Raw genomic sequence first — 24025 nt, 5'->3', positions numbered from 1 at the left:
TCTACCTCCTCTTTCCCTGAAGCCTCCCTCTTTCTTCTGTATGTCAAATCCCATAGAGGATTAAATAGCTCCTCTTATCAACATGCAATGAATACTAGATCAGCCTCCAAGCATCTTCAGTCTCCTTCCAGGTGTTTTCCCCCAGTGACTTGCACTCTGGCACTGTCACCTTGTTCTGGTACTTCTTGCTATGCTCAGTACTCTTTGGGAGGAAAAAAAACCTGACTCAGAGCTAACAAAAGGATACAGAAGAAAAACAAATGAGGCAATACACTTCTTATAATGCTGATCCTTTATATTCCATGTTTTCTGCAACTGTTCACTGTAGTCATGTTCCCACTGCTATTACAATTCTTTTTCTTTGTAAGTTTTCATTTAGCATACAACATCTGTGAAGCAAGGTCCTTGCCAGCATATAAATCCATAAAATCCCTGAACCTCTGAGGCTCTGCCATTGAAACTCTTGAGCTCCCACAGATTACTCCCATAGTATTTCTGTGGCCGAGGTGGGGCATCATCGGCCCCCAGATCACTAAGTTCACGGGCTTACTCTCATCGCAGGAGCTTGCGGGAGGTGAGGTCCACCAGTGCAGAGACTATGCTTCTCCATCCATGTTTGGCCCTGACCCCAGTTATCACTGACCTTCCTTCCAGCCATCTTCTGTAGGTATCTCCTGTAGAACACCCTGCTGAGTGACTTGGAGGCACCTAATAAGGACAATATTGGGAGCCTGACAGTCAAATAACATTAACAAGCCACTCTTTTCATTTCTTGTTTGTTCTCTTAGATGACAAACGATGAATCTGCTTCCTCCACTCCTTGGGCCATATCTGTGTGAATGACAAACCAGCGTGCACAAAACCTGAATGGAATGGAATGAAAAACTGATTTACTGCCCCAATACACACTAATCAACACACAGATAAATATATTTTCTCATTTTCAGAATAGAATCAGTTACCAAAAATAGGCACATTACATCTTCTATCTTTATCTTCATTCTCCATCCAGTATATCCACTACAGTACTTCGCTTAAATTACTGCATTTAATTGCTAGAAATACATCTCCTGCATTTGAAACATATATATTCAACGAGAAAGATCTGCTGAACAGCACAGCTCACATGCTGCAGGAGAAGCAAGTTAGGATGAAGTATAAAGCTATGTTAGATAAATTACTGCAACTTATTACACTTAACTTCATATGATAAATTATTTTTTAATGGCTTCAGCTAATTTTCTAATTTAGATTTGAATCTTGAAGTGGAGTGTGAGTGCAGAGATCTTTGTTGAAGAATCAGAGCCACCTTTGTTGGATTCAGACCCTTTTTGATTGGAAATGATGCTCTGATTTGTAGTAAAGCTGTTTCAGATTCTTTTGGCACAGACATCTTTGTGTTAAAAACATGCAAGAAAAAAGAGTTATGGTTTTCTTTTGCTATGCCAGGCGAATTTCTATGGCTGACATACATATATAGGAGATGAATTTTATCCCAAAAGTTGGAAGAGTCACTTAGTTGGCATTTCCCCTGGAAGCTTTCTTTTTCTCATGGAGGAAGCCAAAATCATCTGAACTTAATGGGAAAACTCACATGGATTTCAGTGTACTTTGATTAGGAGACTGGATGAGCCTGTCTCTGTAAAGGATTCTTAAGCAGTGCTTAATCCTGTGCTTGTAATTATATTGAGCCAGGAAAGTTAAGAGATTTCTCTCACTCTTGGCCACTCCGGTGATAAAGATAGAAAAAACAATGAGATCAAAAGATGATCTGCAAAGATCAGTCATCTAATGCTGCCTAGGGTGCAGTGGGATTAGGCCACAGTGAAATAGCAGCAGCTGGAGAAAACAAAAAAATATATAGCAGCACTGATTTAAATGGTAACAGAAATTCTGCTGTTATTAAATTTGAAGTATGTATATATTTGTAACCTAAGACAAGACCAAAAAATTACATAGAATCTATAAAAGTCAATATATTATGAAAGCTCCAGCCACAACATTCAGATATCAGCATCAGAATCCACAATATTGATCTGACTGAGAACTTTTCCTCCTCTTAAAGCTGAGATTTCAGTTCTGAATGCACACACACACAGAGTCACACACATACACAAAGCTCCATGGTATTTGGATTTCGGCATTTTATCTGTGATAAATCGTAACACAGAGAAAACACTTCACTTTTTTAGTGAGTCCACAGAAGTTACCCAAAGTGGCACCTGAAAAATTGCAGCAGGTTCCCTCATAAGAAAGTAGAACTGGGAAAATTGGTAGTTTGTATGTTCGATGTGTAGTTTCAGTGGACGTCTACATCAGTTATTCCTTGCTGAGCATGGTGATGGTTCTTCCAGTTACTCATAGGTCGGATTGCTCCAGAGCCATGAAGACTTTAATTTGTAATGAAAATAAATGTCTTTAATTTGTTTGACATGTCAGCCTGCAGGCTCTTATTATTTCACTGCTCCTCAGTTTTCCACAGACTATTTTCTCTTCTCGCCTTCCATCCCTTTCATGAGTTGATACTGTATCTGTGACAGAAATCAGGTTAGTAGGTTAAACTGGTTTTGCATTGGCTATTAAGATACGAAATCTTTGTATCAGTTTGTTTGAATCTCTGTAACTGCTATGAGTAGGTGAAATTCAGCTGCTTAAACATAGATGTCTAATACCATTTTAGATGCTGTAAGACAGCAGAAACATAGGAGAACACAGGACTGGAAGATATGACACAGCAACTGAAGGCCAAGCAGGTTATAGCAATTATCAGAAGTGGCACTAGAAGTGTGATTTAGGCAGCTGAAGCCCAGTTGTTTTTACTTCTTTTTCTTCACTTTCTTTGTATTACTTTGGCTTTTATATATTTTAAGAAAGTAAATAAATTAAATTAAATGTTAATGCTGCTTCCATAATTAGTTTCTCTGATTTGAAATGTCATCTTAGTTTCATTGCAGGGGTCTGTTAATGACAGCTGACATGTCAATAACAGCCCCCAAATGTGGGTAAATCCTGGGATATACTGAAGCAGGGAGCATATAGATCTATTGAACTGGGGGAAGGTGCAGTGTCTGTGGTTCTCCTATGTGCCTATGCATCAGCTCAGGTGCTGGTTAGTTCCAGACAAGTCAAATCTTGTAAAAATCATGGCCCATCTCTTACTGGCAATGACGTCTCCCCACCTGCAGTGCTGAGGTGTTTGCACTCCAGGGATTCATCATGTTCTAGACCTGCACTTTGTTTTCTGCAATGCAGATCACATGTCTGCTTGTCAGTATTTCTCAGTTATTATTAACAAAGATTCCTCCCTGCCTCTTTACAAATGGGACTGTTGTCTAGTTGTCTTAGTAAAGTCTGTACATGTACCAAACATGGGTTGTTGGGTTTTTTGAGGAGCTTAAACATATTAAGCTGTGTCCTGGTTTGTAGGTGTTTGAAAAACTGCATGGAAGATAGAAGTATCAGCAATGAAACATCCTAACAGATGACATTATGACTACATGGGATATTATGGAATAAATTTTCTTAGACTATACAGGTGTTAAACAGGTGGGGATTATTACATTTTTAACATTGTTTAGAATGTGCAGACTCAGGGGTCTAGATAAGCAGAATGGTTAGGGCTCCAAAGGCACTGATGCATTGGATGGTTATTGACACATTAATGTACACTGTACAGAAACACCCAAACTGGAGATGGTTGAGAACTCTTTCTATTTGTTTTCATCATGAAAGAAGTGTTTCTATACCTATCCACCCTTGCACTCTATTTGGGGTGTGTGGAAGCTTAAACACCTAACATAAATACTAGGTTTGGTTTGGAGGCCCTGGTACTCTGAAAATTAGATATTGGACTGCCAAAATCTAGTATTGAGTCTGGTCCTTTCTCAGACCTTTGAACCTGTATCGTTGTACCTATAACACATGTGGAAAACTACAGCAGTGCTGCAGTTGGCAGGACCCATTAGGGCTTTTGCCTGCAGGACCTAGTAACTGACATTGCTTCAGTGCTTGTATTGTGGTAGCTCTCAGGCATACATTAGGGGCTAAAACACAAAAGCAGCAGCATATCTCTGCTGAGAATCATTTTCTTTCCTTCTAAAGGGAAGTAATAAAAGATATGGGACTGACTACTTTGTCTTGTAAGCCTACCCTGACTCTAAATGAAATAGAGACCTTTGCTGTAAAATGTAAAAATGATAAATGAAACAAAGACATGTGCATACACAAATGGAGACTTCTGAAAGACACACACATAAGTCTCCTTTAAAAAAAAAAAAAAAAGCCAGCTATAATACAACATTTAAAGATTAATGACCTTGTTTCCTGTACATGCATCCATAGAAATGGGTAAGAATCTAGAATCCCAAATCAGGATTTGGGATTTCTCTCTCTAAGAACATGGTATAGCTAGAGCATGGTCACCTTCTATTGGCACCCACAGCAGTCAGGGTATAGAGCTGGCATGGCATAGACATAACCAGAAGGAAATTTTAAATGTGTGTGTGGTAGTAATCCTGATTTTGTTAAAACTTGGTCACTCTGCAGAAAAAAAATATAGATAGTTCAGGTCAGTGACAAGCTAAAATGAGAAGCATGGCTCCACAGCTTAGCATTTGACACCCCACAGAAGTGGGTAATGTTGCATGTCTTGGGTTCTAGCTTCAGGCATTCATACATATTCCAAGTTCATCAGTTGCTGGGTAATATAAAAAATAGGCATGGCAGTTGTAGCTCAAATCCAGAAGTGCCCTCTCACAGTTAAGTGCCTTGCCTCTTAGGTTACAGCGTTAGAATTAGAGGGGCTCAAATTCTTTCCAGATTATTTCAGCTCACCAGAGAAAAGTTGGGGTGGGGGGAAGGAGTAGAAAAAGTTTGGTGTATTAGCATCTGAACATGCATTAATTGCTGAGAAATGGCATACATTACACTGGCTTCTCCCCATCTGCTTAATTTGATGCTTAGTCTGAAAATAAATTCTGCAGGACAAAGCAAACTCAGTTGACCTTTAGGAGCATATCACATTTCATTACTTTCTCTTAATGTATAAAGCTTTATTTTTCAGACTTTAATGCAACAGCATGGCTTGCCCCCAACAATCAGATGGGCTTGTCTTTTTTGTAAATGGCGGGAAGGTAAGTTTTTTAATGCCTTTTTTTTTTTTTTTTTTAACAGAACTGCTTTAATGTTTACTGTTGGTATTCAGGAAAGCTGTTATTCTGGAGTAACAGTTTATTCATGGGTAATCATCTCTTGACTTTGATCTTACTTATAGCATCCTGCTTTTTACCACAGTTTATACATAGCCTGAGTGACTTTGTATCACCCCTCATAACACAGAATTTTAGATTTATAATTAGTTAGCTGTTTACTAAATCTTTGAACTAATATACTCCTAAAGTTGATGTAGTTGGAGTATATACATCACTAGTAAAAGAATATTCTGCTTGCTAATATTTTCAGTAAATCATCAAAAGAAAATAATTAGTTAATTTTTTTCTGTGCTTGATGCCAAAAGCCCACGTTTCATTTTCTCAGACATTTTGTCACCTTTTCTTACTTGGCAGGTCAAGTGAATAAGAATTCCTATTAACAAACACATCACCCAAAATGTATTACAAGCTGAAATGAATGAATTTTATTTCTTTGTTGAAAAACAAGCAAACAAGCCTTGCTATGTATTTTTGTAAAGATATTTTTCAGTAGTTTGGTCAACATTTTTATACTCTAGAGAGAAGGTACTGGCTTTTTTTTTTTACCAGATGAATTAAGGAAAAGTAATTCCATTTTTTTTCTGTCTATTATGCTTTATCTACCATTACATGCCAACTGTGCTCAAAGGCATACTCTGAGACCTTATTTCACTCTGCAGTTCCAGATAATTCCTTAACTAGTTCATGTTGTCTTACACCTGATAATTTGAAGCATGCTGCTGGTATAGGAGAATTGAGAGAAGCCTGAGGCTTGGTCTCTTCATTCTGCAGTGATGGGTCCTAAAAATTTTTTTTTGAAGTTGTTTGTATTATCTTGTCTCCAACAAGTTGAAGCATGCCGATAGTACAGCAACATTTTTGAGACAAGGCTAAAGCAAGGCCTACATAAGCCCCACTCATACACATTAAGCTTCATTACATTGAAAATATACTTAGTTATATATCCTCCCTGCTCTTTTTATACTAAGATTTTCCTCTGCTTTTATGCTGATGGGTCTCTGTAAATGAAAGGGTTAATATCAACTTCAAGGAGGCAAAAATACACAGAATTTTCACATACACAAGTCCAAGGCTTTAAAATGAGGGGATTTCTGATTCATGCTGATAAGAATCAACAAAGGATCTAGTCCAAAGACACTTTTCTTTCTACTCTTGTCCATGTAGTGCCTATTCAGCCTCTTTTCCCTTCCAGTTCTCTGAATAAACTATTATTTCTATTACTTTAAAAGGACATATTTAACCCATATTGCCTGACCCATTCGTTTATTTATCTGCAGGTTGTGAACAAGTGACAGGATCCTGTTGCTGAACAAACACACCACATTAATCCACAATCACTGCATTTCAACATCAGAGTTAATCCTTGTGAGACAATTATATTATATCCCTTTCTAGCCCATAATATCTCTTTTTATTTCATAACGTAGGCAATAGACAGGCAGGCAGATCGCAAAGAACTGCTGCTGTATTATCTAAGAAAGAAGCATATCCTTTTTTTGAGCTTTGCCTTTGCGTTAAATAATTCTCTAAATTACTGCAACTGGGGATTAAGATGATTTGCTTCACTTTTCTTTGGGAACCAATGTAAACAGAACAATAAGTAGAAATAACAGAACTGACCTTGTATTTGTTCTTGGCAGAGCAATCCAGTGCTGTATGTGCATTGTGTGTGTTAGTTACATGGGTAACTATCTTGATAGATATTACATTAGACACATTTTCCCTGTATTCCAGAGATTTCTTTTGGGCTAGGTCAACTCTTCACTTCCTCCACTCTGGCTTGTCCCTGAAATGCACAGTCTGACCACATAGATTTAAGAATGTTTTCTAAACATCCTCTTTTTTCTCAATACTCTTTTCCAAGGGTCTTGACTCTGGGACAGGTCTGTGCTGAAGCTGTGGTTGAGGACATGTTCTGTGTTCTGGCCTTCATGGTTAGAAATATTTAACATATGATTGATGTCTAAACCGAAAGTCTTGGGCCTTATTCTGTTCTCATATCAAGGAATTAGGATCATGGGGGTCTAAACTGGAGCAAGTATTATCCTTTAACTAGGTGATTGCTCTGAGCATTTCCCTTATCAATGGTCATAGTAGGATAGTCAAAATGCTGCTACTGGCCTACAGCCTGTGGATGGCTATTCAGAAAGCCAGGGACGCCATATCCTGGATTCAGGGCGTGCTGTTCTGTTTTGTTCTAGAAAAAGCTGGCCAAATGCCACGGCTCCCGGTGTGGCTTCTGCACCCCTGGAATGGTGATGTCCATATATTCTTTACTGAGAAACTATGTGGAACCTTCCATGGAGCAGATAATTTCTGTTCTGGATGGTAGGTTTCAGAGAGTAATTGTAAAAAGTGTAATAAAGGGATAAATGTTTGGTTGCCAAGGCCATAAGTATGTTTTGACTCAAAGAGCAGTAGATGATGTTTCAAAGTGGTATTCTGTCATAGCCATGGTGGTCTAAGAACATCTCAAAATCATAAAAAGGAGGTTCACACTGGAGACTTCAGATGGGATATACAGTGACATTTAGCACTGACTAAATATTTCTGAAAGTCCCTGCATTTAGAACAGCCTGTTTTTATAGCCCTCCTACACCAGCAGCCTCAATATAGTGCAATATAAGTACACTGTTACAATGAATACAGTGAAAAAGTAGGTTCTATTTTGTCTGCAGTGTAAGTATTCACCTACCAATAATACGAAGTGCCTAATATAGGTTTCCGCAGTTGCAGGGGAAATAAATGACATGACATTTTAGCCCATTGAAACATTGACTGCTCTTCAAGCAAGATTTACTACAATAGGTGAAGCAACTTCAACTCACTTTCTAGTCCCAAGTTTGCTAGCACTCCTATAGGTCCCAAAATAATTGACCCCTTCCACCAGAAAACTTAGACTTCATGAGGAAAGTGCCAGAAATTCCAGTAGAGATTTCACTACTGCTTTTAATAGTACATGAAAACCATGATAGTGATGGGTGGCAGTAGATTTTTGATTGGATTATAAAAGACAAGGACTGTAGTGGTAGTAGTAATCATAGTATTTACTCTTGGATGCTTTTCATCATTTGATTTTTTACATGCATTCATAAAAATAATTCATATTATTATTAGAAATGGCCTTTAAAATAATAATTTAAGCATACATCATGATCATTATTAAAGTAATATTTTTATAGATGTGATTTTGCCCATTGGAAAGTAGAGACATAAATTTCAACATTTCATATCTACAGGTTTGATGCCAGACCATTCCTATTTATGCTGGAGCTCCCAAACATTATTCTGGTTTCTTATAATTGTTTATCATGTGGTTTATTTCAGGTAATTTGCGCCATTGCACAGGACACAGGCCAATTATAGACAGCTACACATCTTTTGCTAGGGTAGGTCATTATTTTCAAATGTGTTTCTTATCTTGGGACAGTTGGTAGTATCTGCAAAGGCTGAGAATCCCTGAAGTACCTACCTGGAATATAGCTTCATTTGGAAATTATTTTTGGTTGAGCCTTTGGAAAATCTGGCTCTTTTTGTTTTTTAATGTGCTGGATGCTTACATCTGCCACCAACATGTACTCTTGCAATGCACTTAAGAATCCTTTGTGTCAGTTCCAATTACTTGATCCATGCACCACTGAAGTAATTTTGAGTTTTTCCATTTACTTTATGGATACTTGGGTACCCAAATGGAACTCACTTCTAGGGGCCCTAAGGTTTAAGAGGTCTCCTGGAGCAAGTTCAAGTGACTGAAACAATCTGCTTTGAAACAGGAAGAATCGAAACATTAATTCACAAGTAAATCACAAAGCTGCCTCATTGCTTTTATAGAGTAGGATATGATTTCATTAGGAGTCAACATGTTGCCAACTCAGAGGAACTAGACAACATTGCTTGGATCAGGAAGAATCTGTATGCTCATCTTCTACAGGAGGTCAGGTAAGTTACATTAGATTTGTTTTCATTACCTTCTGTTTGCATTATAAAATTTGTAGTAAAGGTCCATCTTGGACTATGGCAGCAGCTACTTTTCTGTTCTTGGGCATTTAGCCCAGACTGAACTCCATGCTTTGTGCTCTCGGTGCTGCAGAAAGGTAGCACAAGCATATCTTCATTGCTGTGCAGTCAGAATGCAGACAGATTTGACCTTTTTTGACATTTTCCAGTGAGAATGTGGATCTCAATATTACACATTTAAGTCTACTTTGTTTTGTGAGGAAGAAAACTGTTGATTGAAGACACCTTCCTTAAAAATGCTGGTCTTGATGTGCAGTTGAACTCCCTTAACAGAAGTTCTGCAGCTGTCAGCATGGCTTGTTTCTGTGTGCTTGAGACACCAACTCTGTATTTCTGAAGGTGAAGCAAAGCTATTCCTGTGCAATGTCAGTTTGTGCTTGTAAAGCTTTTCATAAGCACTACTATGGGTTGAGTGGCTCCAAGATGTTCAGGGAAGAAGTGCCTCATTCTTCTGAATTCTATAGTAATTGATATATTGGTACTGCTTCAAAGTACACATTGCTTTATTCTCACTCTACATATGCACATTCTAGATCATGTGACATCATTTACATATATTTGGCAAAAGTCCTACAATTATCATGTATAAGGGTATGCATAGGAACCCCTGTACACATAAGGCCTTCAGAAGAGTCCTCCATTTCCTGAGTGTATCACAGAAATTGTTGTCTTCATCCACCTGCAAGAAGAGGCCATAGTGCCCTTCAGAGCCTCTGAAGCATGCTTCTGTAAAGTAAAATGTCTTTGGTGACTGGAGGAAAGCTTGTTTTGACAGTGAAAAACGTTAGAGCCCCAAGGAGTGTAACTGGATGCGTGTGTACATCTGTGCGCGTGTGTACATCTGTGCACGTGTGTATTGTCTCCGCCTGTTTAAGAACTGAAAATTGTTGGCCGACTACTGTCAGTGTTGTTTGAAGCATTAATCCGGCAATGTAGCAGTTGCTAATAACAAAACAGCACTTACTTTGGATGTTCTCTTACTTGGCTTTCACTGATTTGCATTCCTTATAGCTGCTTTCATCCAAGTTAAATAGCTGGTGCCTAATTGTTATGAAGATCAAGGGAGAGCTAGAATTTTTTGCCATTTCATCAATGGAGTCAGTCAGTAGACTAGGTCATCCAGAGCCAGATCTTACAGTTACCATGGCCACGATCTGTTCAGAATGCCCAGAGATAATGACTGTTTGGGAAAAGGATAAAATACTTCAGACTAAGATATATCAATCTCTTTTCCTATTCAATATATTTGAAACCTGTTGCTATCTGGTCTGATAAGATTTTTGATTCTGAAAATAAATCAGTGAAGCAGAAAAAAACTAACCACTGCTAGTAACGTGGCATATCCAGAGTTTCCTTTCATGTAAGCTCCTGAAAGCTTAGAAGATGCATAGCCTCACAAGAGACCTCAGCAGAAAAAAGACATCTGTAAACAAGTAGAAAAAGCTAGATGTGCTGTCAGCGTTCACTTCTTGCAGTTTATGCAAGGGTGGAGAGGCTCTCCATAAGCAGGAGTCTGTCTGATCAGATGGACTGATACATTGTCATCTCAAACTCTCTCTGTTAGAAAGCTCCTTAGCCAGCACAGTATATGAAAACAACATAACTATACCATCTAGCACTGCACTTGCCCACAGTAGACATTTCACCCAATGTGCCTGCTACACATCTACTATGACCAGTTTCAGGAAATCGTGCAAGATCTTCCTTGAGGCTTGATGTATTTCAAGCAAAGGCTTGAGAGTGATTAGATAGTCTCCTGTCTTTAGAGTACTTTGTGAATAGGTGTAACAGAACTAAACATTAAAAATCAACTTGGGCATCTTGAATTTTTGAATGCAACTCAACCTAAAAAGTGTCAAAACTCAATGTCAAGTCAGGAAAGAATCTCATCTGTTCACAAAGACTTGCAACTTACTCTGAAAATATGCATTCTGCTTTTTTTCCCCCCAATTTCTTTGCAGATTCATTCAAGTCTTTGCAATCCAAAAGAATTCCCACCTGTGGAACCAACACAGGAATTTATATTTCCTCCTGAACTAATGGCATGCATTTTTTGTTATAACTTTTGTTATCATGCAAACATGACTGAGTTCCTGCAGATGTTGAAAACATGATGTTTTTGTTAAGCTGAAACATCTGTCCTCACATAAACAGAACATAACGAGGCATTTCAGTGCAGATAATCTACCTGTTGTCATTATTACAATTATCTCATATTTTCAAAAAAGAAATAGTTTACCTTTCCAGAACCAAAACTGTGTTTCCAGACTTTTCCTGAAAGAACTCCGTATTCAGAACCATTTCATTTCAGAGCAGTTGGCGTTTTTTGTGGAATATAGTATTTTCTTGGGAAGTTCCCAAATGAGCTTCTCCATCCTTTTCTGTCTTGTGATTCTCTGTTGGATTCAAGTGACCACAGGACCCATTATTTCCTGGCAGCTGGTACATAGACCCTGGCAACCTGAGGCTGGACTTACACATGGGAAATGCTTCAGGTCCACAGGAAAGGCAAAGGACTTCAGGAAAGAAGAGGGTTTATTGCAGTAGTTATTGGAGAGTTACAGAAGGGCAGATGGATACTTGAAAGGAGGGGGTGTAAAGTCCACATAATCTGCAGAGAAAGGCGAAAGAAGAGAGCAGTGAAAATGGTAGTGCAGGATTTACCCAGACCAGACTGAGTAGAATCCAAGGAGGCAGGTCCAGGCTGTTGTTTTAATCCTCACTCATGTTTCAACAGCTTCTTGTGAAATTCCTCGTTTGCACTTCTTTTGCAAATACTGATGGGCACTTCTTGCTGCTATTACACAACCAACTCAGAGGCTCAAATGTTCATTTGAGTTCTGGGAAAGCATGGCATGGTTCTCTGATTTGTTACTGCATTACAGAATGTTATTTGCTGCAAGGCAGTTGGATCTGTAAACATTTGTCATAGAGTACAACTTCCTTGTTTAATGATTGCCTCTCAGTGCAGATCATGCATAGTAAGGCATAAGCTCCTTTATGAGATCGTGAAGTGGAAGGCAGATTTGCCTTTCCACTACTTGACCTGCCCATGAGAGATTCATGTTTTAAGAATGCAAGTATTAAATGGACATTTTGCAACTTTTATACTTGGATGAAAGATCTTGGCTAAACTGTTGCTGGCTTAAAAAGCTATTGAGCCAGAAATAAGGTGCCGTCATCTGTTCTATGTGTTCAGATTGAGCTACCAGAAGGAGTGAACTGCTACTTCATGCTACACAAGGTCTTCAAGATGACCTTGATTGATTAGGCTGAGCTTATTCAAATCCCATTGAAATCTGTTTCAAGCTATCAGTAGATTAAACAGGTTGGGCATTAAGTTCCATGTTTAGAAATTAAACCTGCTTGGTGAATATGCTTTAAATGTCTGGATACTGGAAAAAGCATGTGAAATGCAGCTGGGAAGATATCCAAGGCAGTAATACTTAGTGACAGATTCTTCTGTGGCAGGAGGGGTGCTGACACCACTAAGATGATGACTGGTTCCACAGACACATAGCTCCTTTTTCATGTTTCAGGTGTGTGTCTTTTACCTAGAGGGCCAGCCCATAATTGCAACAGTTGTCTGGCTTGTCCACTGGTCTGTTCATTGCATTGTCTGCAAAGACAGGTGTTTCTCAGTGATTGCTTTTGCATATTTTGAAACCATGATTCCACATGGCACTTGTCAAATATAAAAAGAACATATATAGTATTCTCAGGGGAAAAAAGGACATATTTAATCTTGTAACACAGGAGGTGCCTGAAAAACATTTTGATTAAACAAAAATGTAGATACTAATCAACCATCCCAAGGAGACAATATTTCTGAAAAGATTAGTCCTTGCAGACAAATGGGAAAGTAGGTACTTTAATTTTAAAAAACATTTTACATATTGTAGAAACTAGTCTGGGTCTGGACAGTAGATACAAGACGCTCAGCAAATAGAGATGCAATGATCCTCCTGACTAAGAGAATACACTTCTGTCACATATGCAGTGAGATTTTTGCATCCTGATTTCCCACAAAGTCCAATCACATTGCTTTATTGTTTACATCATATACAACGACAGTCTTTCAGAATCATCAGAGCAGGATAAAGGAAAACATAACACATCTTCTCCTACCACTCATTTATGTGTCTTTTACCAAGTCATTTAGTTGGTTCTCGTCACAGTTTTTTGAGCAATAATAGAGTTATGATAAAAGCTCAGCATTGTACAGCACTACAGGAACCTCTAATGAAAAGCCACATTAATATCTCACTGTCTATCATGACACAGTGTCCTAGTTAGCACTATGGTTGCTTATATTGACATTAGTAAAAATTAACAAATCTTTGTCATTTCCACCCCAGAGAATGGTTCAAGAGCAGCAAAACACCCTTCTGATTTTCTGTGGCAAGAGAACAGCATGGATTTCTCCCACTCACCTGAAGGAGCTTCTGGAGCTGAAAGCCAAGTATCCAAAGGCACGCCTCGTTGTGGGGAACACCGGTGTGGGTATGGAAAGACAAGAGATCTTTTGACACAGGGATTACATTATGCAGTAGGCACATAATCTTGCATTTTATCTTCTTGGGATCCCAAATGCATTCTCTCACTGCAATGATTGTGCTTCAATATTTAGGCCAATGTAATTTCCTGTGATTTTTTTGTAGTAAATCAATAACTAGATTAGGACTAGTAACACCATCACCTGAGCCTGGGATTTGTGCTGCCGAACTTCTCCCAGTAACCTCAGACAGTTAATTTGTGTGAATAGGGAAGGAGTCACTCATGCTTATGAGAGCCAAACATGTCACACCCACATTAGCCTGAGCATCACAACATAAATAATACCCATGAAAAAGGCACAGTAACCCCATATGCCATGATATCCAGGCACTGGCTAGATTCTGCATATTATGGATGGGGTTTTGTTTATTTTTATAAATAAATGGTCAGTATACTTTTTCTTAAGGGAGTAATCAGTCAGGAGGAATTTGGTAAGAATATTTCCCTTCACTATCAGGACAATAAAGGCACAGACCAAAAGAGAATTCATTGGGTCTTCTAGTTATCTGTACATTGCCCAGCAAAGGGCATGGCATTTGTTTAGTAATATACGCCCGTGATGTGGTACTTGGCAAAGTGCCAAAACGCAAATACTCAAGTCTAAAATCTTCAAGTCCCTTCACATCAAGGGAAAGCTCTCTGTTGTCGTTGGATCAGGCTCTGAAACAGCTACTGCACAGTAAAGAGGACTACCACAGAAAGCCTGAGGTTTACAGTAGAGAGAGGTCATGAGATGGTCTACTTACTATATGTATAAACTAGTTTGGGAATAGCTTTTTTTAAAGACATTGCACAAGAAGAGAACAAGGGAAGTGTAAAAATTATGTAGCTCATATAGAAAGATGGAATGAGTAGCTAGAAATAGGACGAAGCAAGAGTGGAATTGTGTATAGCTCTGAGAGGTAAAGTCTGAATGTGATACAGGAAAGGACAAGAAACCAGTCCAGAGGAACAATGAGCAAGAGTCAGGAAACAGAATATTGGACTTTGGACTTCAGATCAGCCTTTGGAGTATAGAAAGAAGCAGATGAAGTGGGCCTGGTAAAAGCAGTAAAATGTGATATTCAAGATACCGCACAACAAAAAAACATAAGACTTTGAAACTACTTAGTTACAGTGGTTTTGAACTTTTCAGTCTCCATGTCAAGGAATATTGTTAATTCTTTAAACAGATCCCTAATCATACTATCGTGCTTTGCCTTGCAAGGCTCATAAAAAATCCACAATGCCTATCATCCAATCATTCTCCATCTGTTAGGATTCCAGAAATGCGTGGTGTGAGTAGCACAAATGATGGTAAGTCTCAAGTTAAGTCCACTGATGGTACAAACAGTGGTGACTGAATTAACTTGGGTTTTGTATTTTGACACCAAAAGCAGTAAGAACTGTTGACTGTCATTGGTGTGGAGCGTTTTGAATTTTTTCTCCCTGTAGCGGTTGTTTCACTAAGCCTTTTAACCAATATGTCAGCTCACCTATGGTCTGGAGATGATGGATGGTGACAGACAACTTATGAAACTGTTCTGCCAAAATATATTTGTTCAAATCTCAAATTTCTGCAGACAGTAAACATAGGGGAAGGCCCTAAGCCAGCCTTATTTTTTTTTATGTTTTCACCAGACATGAGCCTTTCTATCACAACCATTGATCTAACAAAGTCCACAGAACATAGTGCTGGATTTTCAAGACTAAATATTCAGACATAAATTTACAATCCAAGATATCACAAGATTTTCTTTGGAGTGGGCTGGGCTGGATTCTTGGCTAATAGCAATTATCACAGATGCACTGACATTACAAAGGCTGTGCTAATTCCATCAGTCAAGAATCCAATCTGGTAGACACATCACCTCCATGAGTGGAAGCATTACACCTGTAGCAAAAGAATGAAATGCAGCATCTTCCCCATGGGAAATCAAGCTATTAAAGAAAATAGAGAAATCAACATTTTGTTACAGTTGCCTCTTTCTCTCCTTATGTTCTCCTAGCTCCATGATTTACAGCAGCTACTGAATTATAAATATTTTCAAATTATTATGCTAATATCAGTGCAACTCTGCCTTTAAGCAGATAGATCAATAAAAGATTACTTTTGAACATGGCCCCTTTGTTCAGAAAAAATGCTACACAACACTTGAAGACTTCTTTGCAGGCTTACTCCAGGGTTCACTGAAGTCCATGGTAGAGGCTTCTCAGATACTACTGGAAGTGTGATTGAGTCTTTGTGGCTCGGTCTTGGAAGATTCCAGCAGTTTGGCCACGCTTCATCCTAACGAGCCAACTGTTGTTCATGTTTTTGGGAATACACATCACAAAAAAGGACGTACATTGGTGTGTGCAAATATGCAATGTATGTTTTTCAGGTGTGTGTGTATACTGGGAACTATTGCTGAATAAGCAAATAGTATTTGCACTTCTTATTGCATGTAATATAAAACACACCTTACTATTATTTCTCTGACAAGAGCTATGTGCAAAAGCAAATCTTTAGAGACCTTATCAGCTATATATTGCATTTATATTGTCGTGCTATGATTTCAGTGTTTAAACTCATTTGATTTCAGGGCTAGTAATAGGAGCTGCCTGCTGCTTGGCCCAGCTCAGAGACATCCTGATGGAGGCAGTCCCAAAACTTCCAGAGGAGAAAACAAAAATCTACCAAGCTCTCTTTCAGCACTTGAGAACTCTAGCTGGAGAACAGATCAGGATGACGGTATGTATTCAGCAGTGGTAGTAAAAAGCCAACACTACAGACATATCTGTGTGAATGTCACTTACAAATACATGGAGAAAAGCTGGGTGAGGTTGGGATCATGCCTCGTAAGGCTAAGTAGTTAATACCATCACAAAAGTTGTATGAAATAACTGGGAATGCTATGCTAGTTAGCAGGGGCAAATATCCAGAGAACTGTCACCAGAGAAAATCCTGATATCCTTGCTCAGTTTGTTGCTGGTTGTGAGCATGCAGGCATAAAGCCCAAGGAAGTCCTTGTTTCTGTTCTCATCCTATACTCTATGAGGGCAAGACCCCAATGTTATAGAGGTTTCATTCAGGTTCCGGTATAGTTATTAGGAATACTTCCATTATCTTCAGTAGACATTGAAACATGCAGGTTACTACTGCTTTGGAAGTAGCTACAAAAGCTCTGGCATCCCTCTGTTGCTTCTCCCACTTCTTTTCAGCTAGTCATCATCTTCTACTTCTTTGGGCCTCTCTTACTGTTTTTTCCCCACTCTTAAAGGTGCATTTGTGCCCCTTCCAGACAGAGAAATTTGGGCTGCCTGAATATTCCAGGAAAAATGCCATATTGTCACACAGTCATCAGCAATAAAGCTCATTTCTGGCTTCTTCTCACCAACTAATTAGCGGTTTACACTGAACAGTCTTGAGCTGTCATTGTGACTACTCATAAAATAAGGTCCTAACTACAGTAAGCAAACGTGGCAGCATGTGGGTTTAGGGGGTATGGGGCAGAGAAAATGGTGTCAATGTTACTGTGTTCTTAGATATCCCTCTCGAGGATGTGAGGAGAAGTACAGGGCAAGTAGAGGAAAACCCAACTACAAGCTAGTATGTTGTGCTTGAAGTCAATGAGGGAGTGACCACAGGAGTCTCTGCCAACCTTGACATCAGAGGGTCAGTCCTCAGAGTCGCTGTCCACTGCAATATAGCATGCTAAGCGTGTGTGGCCTCATGCTGGAGGAGTGCTTCTACCCACAGGAGACTGGTTGGCCATGGCAGGTTTCCCATGAAAAACAACAAGACTCCCATGAGCTCAAAGCCTGCAAAAGCATAATCTGTGTTGGCAGCAGCAACAGTGCTTCTGCTGCCCAGAAACTTTAAGCCCTAGTGGTCATTTGAGAGACAAACAGCCTAAGAGAGGAAATTAAGGAGGAATGGGTTAGTTCCCTCCACAAAGGAAAAGAAAAAAGAAATCCCAACCTGCTTTGTCCCGTGACAAGTTGTGCCACAGAACTAAAGCTATCACAGAGGGTATTTCAGAGTCTTGCCTTTCAGAGCGAGACAGTTGCACCTAAGGATAACAGAGGTGGAGACAACAAAATGAACCGAATACAACAGCACTGTTGGCAAACTCAAAAGGTCACTTCAAAGAGCAGGAAAATTATCTGTCAGCCATCACATGAATAACATGTAAGATTAAGCAGCCACACCACAGGAAATTAACACCATTTTTGGGGGAGGCTGCTTCTGCCATTTGCTTTCATGCTGAATTGCCTTTTTGCTGACACAACAGCAATGACACATGCACACTTTTTTTTGCAAGACTTGTCAACAGAAAGTGCAGATGGAAACCTGGCTGTCAGTTCTCCCCTTGTTCCTGTCAGCTGCTAGTTTTTGGGTTTGGGTAGGTTGATGTGAACGTTGCTTCAGTGAAGCAACGTAAATCCTGTTGAGAGGATTTTTGATCTCTGACAAGACTCACTGTTCAGCATGCAACCCTGAGCTTTATATTTGTCGTGAGAGTATCACATACTCATAGTGACACATCTAACCTGCTAACCCCTATTTTAAATGTTCTGTGGCTGTCTGAATCTGAAGTTTCTTTCTAGGGCTACAGAAAGGGCACTTGATACACTTTCTTCAAAAGACTCATCTGTGCCTTGACCAATCTGATCTCCTTCTATGACCAGGTGACCCGCTTAGTGGATGAGGGAAAGGCTGTGGATGTTGTCTACCTGGACTTTAGTAAAGCCTTTGATACCATCTCCCACAGCATTCTCCTGGAGAAACTGGCAGCTCATGGCTTAGACAGGTGTACTCTTCGCTGGGTAAAGCACTGGCTGGACGGCTGAGCCCAGACAGTTGAGGTGAACGGAGTTAAATCCAGTTAGCAGCCGGTTACAGGCGGTGTTCCCCAGGGCTCTGTTTTGGGGCCAGTTCTGTTTAATATCTTTGTTGATGATCTGGATGAGGGGGTCGAGTTCTCCCTCAGTAAGTTTGCAGATGACACCAAGTTGGGGTATTGTCTGCACTGGACATTGGGTGGGAGTGTTGATCTGCTGGATGGTAGGAGGGCTCTGCAGAGGGATCTGGACAGACTGGATCGATGGGCTGAGGTCAGTTGCATAAGGTTTAATAAGACTAAGTGCTGGGTCCTGCACTTGGGTCACAACAACACCATGCAACACTACAGGCTCCGGGAAGAGTGGCTGGAGAGCTGCCCGGGGGAAAAGGACCTGGGGGTGCTGGTTGACACCCAGCTGAGTATGAGATGGCAGTGTGCCCAGGTGGCCAAGGCGGCCAACAGCATCCTGGGCTGTCTCAGCACTTGGAATAGGGAAGTGCTTGCCCCCCTGTACTCAGCACTGGTGAGGCTGCACCTCAAATACTGTGTTCAGTTTTGGGCCCCTCCCTACAAGAAAGACATTGAGTTGCTGGAGCGTATCCAGAGAAGGGCAACAAAGCTGGTGAGGGGTCTGGAGCACAAATCTTATGAGGAGCGGCTGAAGAAACTGAGGTTGTTCAGTCTGGAGAAGAGGAGGCTGAGGGGAGACCTTACCACTCTCTGCAACTACCTGAAAGGGGTTTGTGGTGAGGTGGGTGTTGGTCTCTTCTCTCAAGTAACTAGCAATAGGATGAGAGGAAATGGCCTCAAGTTGCATCAGGGGAGGTTTAGACTAGATATTAGGAAAAATTTCTTTACTGAAAGAGTGGTCAAGCATTGGAACAGGCTGACCAGGGAGGTGGTGGAGTCACCCTCACTGGAAGCGTTCATAAAACGTGTAGACGTAGCAGTTCAGGACATGGTTTAGTGGGCATGGTGGTGTTGGGTTGATGGTTGGACCTGATGATCTTACAGGTCTTTTCCAACCTTAATGATTCTGTGATTCTGTGCCTGATCATGAATTAAATTGGTATTATGTTTTCTTTTACAATATGTGGATTTGTCCCCAGAACAAAATATTTCTGACAATAGAAAGCCCAGCTGTTTCTAGTGCATCCCTCTGTAAATGCCATTACTGTAGCATAAAATGTAGAATCTCTGAGTGTTAAATCTTCACAAAATCAGGCTCCTTAGCACAGTGGGGCCTCCATGTCCTGGAGAAGAAATCATTATTGTCTAAACTAGAATTCAATTTGAAGAACATACCAGCCATATATGAAGTTGTGGTGGTGCACTCCTCTCCCCGCCCTGACTTCGCCTTGTACCTTGGCCGCTCTAAGTTGCCTGACAAGCCTTGGCCTCTGAACAAAGGATTTGGAATGGAGAGCCCCAACCGTACCAAGCACTCTTGTGTAGCCAAGGAGGAGAATGGCACTGAGTGTATCAGGAACTGATTGCCTAAACAAGGTACAGAACAAGAACAGAACTAATCAATTATCTCCAGACAATCCTGGCAGCCTTACCGCAAAAACCTGAGAAATTACCTGCCTGGGTTGTGGAAACTCACTGATGCCTAAAGTCAATCATCTCCCAGTTCTATAAATAGTGGTGCCAAGTGAGACCCTTCGAGCTCTCCTGGATCACAGGAGTGGGACGCCCCTCAGAGTCTGTGAACCCTCAAGTTCGCAATCAGCTCAGAGGCTCAACTGTACACCTGTTGAGTGATGTAAAGCATTCGATGTGTTTGACCGAATTCAAGGGGGATATTTAATAGGTACCTTTGTACATATCTATCTCTTTTCTTTATATCTCTTTATCTATCTCTACACCTATATGCATGTATGATTAAGGAATTCTAGTAATTTTAAGCTGATTATGCTGCTAAGTTTTATATGATTTGATACTGTGATTTATCTCAATATCATTAGTGAATTTGATCACTGTTATTTTGTATAAGATTGTTGCCGTCCTGAAGTTACACCAAGCACAACATATATCACTACACCAGAATCCCTGATACCCTGTCCCTTTAGTCATAAACCGTTGACCAATTCTGGGACTAGGAGTGGATTCAGCCACACCTAGACTCTTCTCTGAGAAGGAGTTTAGAAAGCAAGGGGGTCCACTCTGAACCTCATGACTCAATGGGAGGGCATTCCTTTACTTCCCTTACCTAACCTTAGTCGTAAACCGTTGACCAAGTCTGGGACTAGGGGTGTATTTCTGTCCACTCTGAACCTCATGACTCAACGAGAGGGTCTCCCCTACTTTCTCTCCTCAACAAACATACACATTAACTCGATTCAATACACAAGTAAATCATTCAAATTTAATTGTTATTTGGTTTCTCTCTATATACCTTTCCATGTTGAGTAAGTAATAAAGTGAACTTTGCCATCAAATTCTGTTAAAGTTGCACTTTTTACAAATTTCTATTAAAATCATTCATTTTCTGGTATCTTTGGTGGCACTTCTTTAAGCGGCCTGAATTGTCCATTTGCGACAGAAGTGCCTTATACCAGGGCTCCTTTTCCAGCACTCTGACGTCATTAAACTGCTCATAAAATTTAAAATTTGGCATGTTTTCTTATATGCAGATAACCTCAAGTAATGTCCCCTCTTAGTATGCCTGTCTACGACTAGCTTAGTACTTCAAGAAAAATAAAAAGTTTAACTGAAACAGTAATTCTAGCATATGTTCTTTAGAAATGTTGTTTTCTTTGGACAATGGTAACACCTAAAATACAAGGAATAATAGATTTGTTTTCTTTCAATCAATTTCTGACATTGATGGAGTTTTTCCTTCCTTTTTTTCCCCCTTTAGGATGACTTTATTTCAGCTTTCAGACAGGCTGAAACTCAGAAAAATGCTTTGTCCATAGTATATTCTGGAATGCCAGTCCTCTTCAGTCCAGGCACAGACACCATTGTAGATCTGAGTATTTTATATAGAGGCACTGTCTCAGTCACACTCAATGCACAAAGTGCTGTGAGAAGCTCATAGGAAAGTATTGGATATCTTCACGTTTTTAAGCCAAATGCAGGAGTCATGGCATGATGCATGGGTCCTGCTTGATTCTGCCAGTGGAGATCCCATCGTCAACCTCTCACAGTCAGTATTTGACCTGTCCTCCCCAACAATAGGTTATTTCTTGATATAACTTATACCGATTTATTCACTTATTACTTTCCACATACTTCACAATAGCTTTAGCTGCCTGTTATTTATGAAGAGGTGCTGTGTTCACGTTAGTCTATTTTTCTACCAGGCAACGGAATGATCAGATGCTGAACGAAGCTTGCAGACTGATGCTGGAGGAAATTTTTCTCCCTCCATCAGCTCTGGGTGGAAAAGTAGAATACAGAAGAACTCTGCTTGTGAGCTTCCCTTTCAGATTTTACCTGGAAGTGTTACATGGTTTACATCAGATGGTAAGGACTGGACAAGAATTGCATACCCACATCAGCAAACAGGCTGCAGGAAAACTCTGCTTTCGTAAAGATTTGGGTTTGTGAGAGGAAAGGGTAAAGGTGCTAGGCTTTACTTCAAAATACATTGTGCAGCAACAAGGTGGTGTGCAGCATCAGGCTGTCCTAACACAGCTGAAACAGGCACAGCTTTCAGCTATGCAAGAACTCAGATGAATTTAGTTACACTGTCCAATGGGCCTCAATACAAATAAATGGAATCATCTACTGCAGCATCTCTTTGATTGTTCAAACCTTAAAGATTTATTTGCAAAGCTACAGTACAAAAGGGAGAGGTGGTTGACATGTGAAAAAGTTTGCTCAGTAGAAGATTTCAATTTAAAAAATATTCAAATTTCATCAAGAATTTTCACTCATATTTTTGTTTTCTTGCAAAATTGAAAAACTTTTAAAATCAAACTTTTGCTGCTTCTTATCCATTTTCCATCAAAGCCTTCAGCATCAGCCAAGAATTTGTTTTGTTCTCCTTTAAAAGACTGAGAAGATATGTTTTCCAAAGAACTCTTTACTGAGTAAAAGCCCAACCAAAACACAAATATTAGAAGATTTTCACTGTCCCTGATAATAGTCTGTTTCAAGTTAATGTGACTTATCGGCAATTCAACAATAGAGAGCACCAAAGCTCTATTTTTCATTAATAGAAATGCTTTCTATTCCAGGCTGTCTTTGAAGTTATAGAGGGGATTGTTGATGGGAATTTAATTAGCAAAAACCTGGATGAAACCATTTTTTAGTCTACTCAACACTGACCAGCATATTAATTTGCCTATCTCTTTAGGAAGTTGGGCAAGAAGCAATTAAGAGTGTTCCCTGAATGCATTTCTGATTTCAGATATGTTTTCTCTGAAGTAAACAATGTGAAATATGATTGTTTGAAGCAGTGGTGATGCTGAAGTCTGTAAAAGCGTGGCTTGCACAAGGATGCTATCAGAAGCAGCATGGACCCAGCAGACAGACAAGCTATAAGATCCAGAAGACTTTAGCTCTCCTTTTTCTGCTGTGGTTCCACTGTGTCATTTTGTCCTTTTTACCTCTCTCTTTCTTGATTTTTTTTTTAAATATTTATTTAGTGCAGTCTTTCTGCAGAAGAGACTTACATTTACTAGAAATGTCAATGGTATCTAATGTAGTATATTTCTCAGTCCTCTGCCAGGGCACCTTAGTGCCAATTATAGCACAAATTCTAAAAATGGAATTAGCCTTTTATAATGTGTCCCAAAAATATTGTCATAAAGTCCAGATGGCTTCCACATGGATTTTATGATCACAAAATATCTCAGAAAGTGTTTTTAAGTAAAGCTTTCTATAATTACTCTTCTGGCTTGAGGATAACATGTTCCTATTCTGCAAGATATTGACTCAGCACAGTCTCCACAAGATCCTGTGGGCCGTCCCATCATGCACCAGTCTGGCATTAAGCATGCTACTGGTGAAGGAATTTACACTGATGACATTTGTCCAGTGGATGGAGAACTTTCACTGGCTGTGGTCACCAGTATTAAAGCGCATGCAAAGATTATGTAAGTAAGAAAAATCTGTATGCATGTTAAGTATGTTAACGTGCATTTTCTATTCTTCCTGTCTGATTTGGCCATATTATGCATTGCAACCGAAGTAAGAATTTCTTTACTGTGCACTTTAAATAGTGTCAGATATAGACACAAGAGTCCATATTAATGAATTCACCAATTTTAGTACAAAAAATATAGAAAGAAAATATATTCTTAGATTTTGTATGTACTGGAACTAGAATTTAAAGAGCTGTTCTATGCCATGCACACACAGATGATCATGCCTTTCCTTTATTTTTTCTCAATATGCTAATCAAAACTTTTTCACTTTCTTCTTTATGTAGAGATCTGTGGTAAGAATACCAAGTGGATTATGTTTCTGTCCTGAAGTTCA

General features: G+C 39.6%; 1 protein-coding gene and 1 pseudogene across 1 annotated transcript in view; both read left to right on the top strand.

Moving 5' to 3' along the window:
* Window positions 1-839, top strand: part of AOX1 (aldehyde oxidase 1) — a 43271-nt gene extending 42432 nt beyond the window's left edge. Inside the window, exon 35 of the mRNA XM_010282981.1 lies at window positions 789-839. Within this exon, the coding sequence (XP_010281283.1) occupies window positions 789-839 (51 nt within the window). The remainder of the gene's footprint in view (window positions 1-788) is intronic.
* A 4239-nt stretch (window positions 840-5078) lies between these two features.
* LOC104617608 overlaps window positions 5079-24025 on the top strand; it is a 32540-nt pseudogene continuing 13593 nt past the window's right edge.

This window comes from Phaethon lepturus, unplaced genomic scaffold (genome assembly GCF_000687285.1).
Source record: "Phaethon lepturus isolate BGI_N335 unplaced genomic scaffold, ASM68728v1 scaffold8150, whole genome shotgun sequence".
Lineage (NCBI taxonomy): Eukaryota > Metazoa > Chordata > Aves > Phaethontiformes > Phaethontidae > Phaethon > Phaethon lepturus.
This window is presented reverse-complemented; position numbering and strand designations above follow the sequence as displayed.